Source organism: Rhinopithecus bieti, unplaced genomic scaffold, assembly GCF_001698545.2.
Source record: "Rhinopithecus bieti isolate Rb0 unplaced genomic scaffold, ASM169854v2 scaffold_7049, whole genome shotgun sequence".
Taxonomy (NCBI): Eukaryota; Metazoa; Chordata; class Mammalia; order Primates; family Cercopithecidae; genus Rhinopithecus; species Rhinopithecus bieti.
Window position 1 is genome coordinate 517,650 of NW_016805922.1, and position 5,000 is coordinate 522,649.

General features: G+C 43.5%; 1 protein-coding gene across 4 annotated transcripts in view; it reads left to right on the plus strand.

The window, feature by feature from the left end:
* The window catches only part of SRGAP3 (SLIT-ROBO Rho GTPase activating protein 3), a 270,073-nt gene that overhangs the window by 122,489 nt on the left and 142,584 nt on the right, over positions 1 to 5,000 (plus strand). For all 4 annotated transcript variants that reach the window (XR_001886028.1, XM_017874153.1, XM_017874151.1 and 1 more), the window contains exon 2: positions 4,740 to 4,932. Coding sequence is in view for 3 of the 4 variants with exons in the window: in XM_017874153.1 (XP_017729642.1) it covers positions 4,740 to 4,932 (193 nt within the window). In the remaining variant the exon portion in view is untranslated. The remainder of the gene's footprint in view (positions 1 to 4,739; positions 4,933 to 5,000) is intronic.

The following is a 5,000-nucleotide window of genomic DNA, read 5'->3' on the forward strand; positions in this document are numbered from 1 at the left end:
TTTTTTTTTTTTTTTTTTTTTTGCTTACCTACCCTCTACATGAACTTTGGGAAGAAAAATATCTCTTCTGCTTCACACATTTTAAGCTGACATCTAAAATGTCTCTTTCTTTAATTTGTGCTAAATAAAATAAAATATTTTATTCCAAGTTTGATTAGTTACAAAGGATATAATTTTGGCCATGTTTTAAATATTCACATTTTAGTGTAACATTATACCATACCACCCTCTTAAAACTATATCAAAATGTTGTGGGCAGGGATGGGCGTGGGGACTTACCTCTTTAGTCCCAGCTACTTAGCAGGCCAAGGCGGGAGGATTACTTGAGCCCAAGAGTTGAAGACCAGCCTGGGTAACATAGAGACCCCTGTCTCTACAAAAAAAATTTAAAAATGTATCAAATAGAAACTAACATAGCAATTTTAATTTTGTCTTTTATTGAAGCCTCACTTTCATGTAGTAGAATGCACAGATCTTAAGTGAGCAGCTCAATTAATTTTTATCAGTGTCCCTACCACCCACACCAAGGTGTGGAACATCTCCAGTATTCAGAAGGCATGCTCGTTCCCTCTCTCCGTCAATACCCGTCAAACGTGACCACTTTTCCGACCTCTATCACCATAAACTAGTTTTGCACAACCTCATTGGTTCTGGCTTCTTTCAATAAACACAAGGTCTGTGGGTTTCAAACATGTTGCTGTGAGGAGCAGTAGCATTCCTTTTTCATTATTGTATATTATTCCACTCAATGAATAGCTCACATCCAAAAAAATCCATTCTATTCCTACTAGACATTTTGGGTCATTTCTAATATTTGGCTATAAAGATACTGTAAGTATTCTTGTATATATGTTTTTGGTGATCATAAGCACTGATTTCTTTTGTGTATGTATCCATGAGTGAAATTTCCTGGTCATAGGATAAATACCATAATACATTGGTTTCTACATTCATCCATCAAAGTTACCTGAACAAGTCAAATGTTTTACACTGCACCTTTCTTTACCTTCTTGAACTCCTAATTCCCTTTCAATTGCTTTATAACATTTAATCTTAACATATTTTATGCTTGAAAGTTTTGAGATTATCATCTTCTTTAAAACTCTACTTATGTAAGCTGAAATGGGCATTTTAAATTTTTTCCTTTGAATTCTAAGATTCTTCCTTTTATAATGATTACGTATCATTATGTATCATTACAGTATCACCGTAATGTAATACACAATTTATCAAAATAACATTATAGATTTACACTTTTGATAAATCATTAAACATAAAGCATAAGTTTGTATGGGAAATGCTTCTCATAATGAGATGGGCGGGATGGTTGATGGCAGTGCTTATCAAACTTTAAGGTGCACAAAGGCCACCTAGGAGATCTTGATAAAATGCAGATTTTGATTTGGATGGTATGGGCTGGGGCCTGAGACTTTATTCCGAAATTTTTCTTTTAGCTTTATTAAGGTATAATTGGAATGCCCCCCAAATGCGCACATTTAATTTATTCATCTTGATGAGTTTGGACGATTCTGTATTTCTTCTCCCTTCCCTTCCCTCCCCTCCCCTCCCCTTCTTTCCCCTCCCCTCTCCTCCTCTTTTCTTTTCTTTTCTTTTCTTCTCGTTTCTTCTTACAGGAGTTCCCTCTAAGCATCATGGTATGGTCACGGCTCACTGAAGCTTTGAACTCCTGGGCTCAAGCAATCCTCCCACCTCAGCCTCCCAAGTAGCTGTGATTAGAGGCATGTGCCACCACGCCCAGCTAATTTCTTTTTTACATTTTTACTAGGCTGGGTGCGGTGGCTCACATCTGTAATCCCAGCACTTTCTGAGGCTGAGGCGGGTGGATCACGAGATCAAGAGATCAAGACCATCCTGGCCAACATAGTGAAATCTCGTCTCCATAATACAAAAAATTAGCTGGGCGTGGTGGTGCGCGCCTGTAGTCCCAGCTACTCGAGAGACTGAGGCAGGAGGATCGCTTGAATGCAGGAGGCAGAGGTTGCAGTAAGTGGAGATCGGGCCACTGCACTCCAGCCTGGCGACAGAGCGAGACTCCATCTCAAAACACAAAACAAAACAGACAAAAAAGATTTTACTAGGCATGAGGTCTTGTTGTATAGCCTAGGCTTCTGTATTTCTAACAAGCCCATTGATGATGCTGATGCTGCTGGTCCATGGATCACATTTTCATTTTTTTGAGACAGAGTCTTGCTTTGTTGTATAGGCTAGAGTGCAGTGGCACAATCATAGTGCACTGCAGCCTGGACCTCTTGGGCTCAAGCAATCCTTCTGCCTCAGCCTCCTGAGTGGCTGGGAACACAAGCCCATGCCACTACACCTGGTTAATTTAAAATAGTTTTTTTTTTTAAAGTTTTTATAGAGACAAGGTCTCCCTCTGTTGCCCAGGCTGGTTTTGAGCTCCTGGCCTCAAGTGATTCTACTGCCTCAGCCTCTCAAAGTGCTACAATTACAGGCGTGAGTCTCATGGACCACACTTTGAGTAGCAAGGGTTTATGATCCCTTGATTAAAGGATGATTTGCAAATACCAACTTTTTAAAAACACTTTATATTATTTGAAGAGAATATAACTTTGTACATTTATTTATTTATGTATAAATTTATGGAGTACAAGTGTAATTTTGTTACATGCATAGATTGTGTGGTGGTGAAGCCAGGGTTTTTTGGGTACCCATGACACAAATAATGTACATTGCACCCATTAAGTAATTTCTCATTATCCACCTCCCTCCCACCCCCTCACCCTTCTGAGTCTCTGTTGTCTACCATTCCACACTGTACATCCATGTGCACACATTATTTAGGTCCCGCTTATAACTGAGAACATGTGTAACACGAACATTTTATTTTCTTTCTTTCTTTCCTTCCTTCCTTCCTTCCTTCCTTCCTAGCTCCTTCCTTTCTTCCTTCCTTCCTTCCTTCCTTCCTTCCTTCCTTCCTTCCTTCCTTCCTTCCTTCCTTTCTTTCTTTCTTTCTTTCTTTCTTTCTTTCTTTCTTTCTTTCTTTCTTTCAGACAGGGTCTCACTGTCACCCAGGCTGAAGTGCAGTGGCGTGGTCTCGGCTCACTGCAACCTCCGCCTCCTGGGTTCCAGTGATTCTCCTGCCTCAGCCACCAGAGTAGCTGGGACTACAGGCGCCCGGCACCATGCCCGGCAGATTTTTTGTATTTTTAGTAGAGACGGGGTTTCACTGTGTTAGCCAGGATGGTCTCCGTCTCCTGACCTCGTGATCCACCCGCCTCGGCCTCCCAAAGTGCTGGGATTACAGGCATGAGCTACCACGCCTGGCCGACATGAACATTTTAAATGGTCTGTTTTTCCTTTTGGCACCCAGATGTCTCGACATTTTGGGACACTGCATCATAGATTCTGGACGAGTGAGCAGTTGCTCTTTTTCCTGTAAAGAGAGAACAGGACCATTGTGAAGAGGGGAGGTAGGAAAGGAGAGGGGTCGTGCATCTAGACTGAGGCACATTGCCAGGGAGTGGGAATGGACGTGGAGGATCTCAGGTTGATTGCCTTCTACCTCAGCTTGCATACCCTGTGGGGTGTCTTTGTCTACCCCAGAGTAGTTCTGCCCCAGTTTTGAGTCCACTTCTCTGAAGGATGCTGAAATGACGCTGGCCACCATTTCAGATGGGGCACACATTTAGGCAGGTGAGATCTGATATTCCAAGGAATGGCTTGAATGGTTTGGAGAGTCCACTGGGGTAAAGTCCTGAGAAATGAAATTTGGGACTGCGTGGTGGATGGTCTTGAATTCCATGCTGAGGAGTTGGATTAATACTCCGGCAGAGGGGAGCCATGGGGTGTTTTTGAGCAGGTTGCTGGTGTGAGCAGAGTGCTTTGCAGGCTGGTCTGTTGAGCAGCTCTTGGAATGGTCTGGAAAGAATCGATGCCTCGGGGCAGTGGTGGTGACAACCCTACAGGCTTGAAGATGAGAATGGCTGTGGTTATTGGCATTCAGCTGTGATTTTTAACTCCAGCTTCCAGCTTTTGAATTGTTGCCCTGGTTGCATAGACCTGGTTTGAGCAATCAGTATTTTCTGAAGTGTGGGATCTGAGAGGTTCATACATGGAATTCAAGGTGACATAAAGCAGGACACAGACATGGCCTTAAATAACACTGAAACCCAAGAGGGAAGAGCATGCCCTTCTCAGCCCTCTCTTAGTCCTGACTACAAGTGGAGAAAGTCACACTGCCATTTTCCTTTGGTTGATAAAGAGCCAGCAGCTTAGGCTTAGAGCCTTTGGTAAACAATTGTCTCTAGATAGAATTTTACAATATTTTTGTTTTCATTGAATTATTTCCTATGTCCCAGGCTGTAAGGGGTCCTAGTGTTTCACTTTATTGTATTGATAGAAACCTTTGCATTTTAAGCAAGATCATCTCTGTAGGAAAGGTGAGTCATTTTACTAGATCATGTGGAAGAAATAAGAATGCTTGGGGCATGTGAATATGGCAAAAATCGTGGTGGTGACATGCAATGATTCAAGTTTTGGAAACATTCGGTTAGACCAATGACAAAAACGAGCAAGAGTGGAATCTTTGTGCCAATGCTCTGCCAAGCAAGGTCTGGGTTCTGGCTGGGCTCAGAGAGGCTCTGGGTGGTGATAGGAGGGAGTTGCCTGAATTGCAGGGCCCGAGCCAGCAAAAGAAGAGCCCCCAGTGCCCCCGTCCCTACCACCAGTCTCATGCTCCCATGCTTGTGTGCCCGCAGAGATCCGCACGCAGCTGGTGGAGCAGTTCAAATGTCTGGAGCAGCAATCAGAGTCACGACTACAGCTGCTTCAAGACCTCCAGGAGTTTTTCCGCCGGAAAGCTGAGATTGAGCTAGAGTACTCCCGCAGCCTGGAGAAGCTGGCCGAGCGCTTCTCCTCCAAAATCCGCAGCTCCCGGGAGCACCAGTTCAAGTAAGAAGTTGGGTATGGGTGCACAGAGATGGGAGGCAGCACTGGGGTGGGCGGACAGTTGGTGGCAA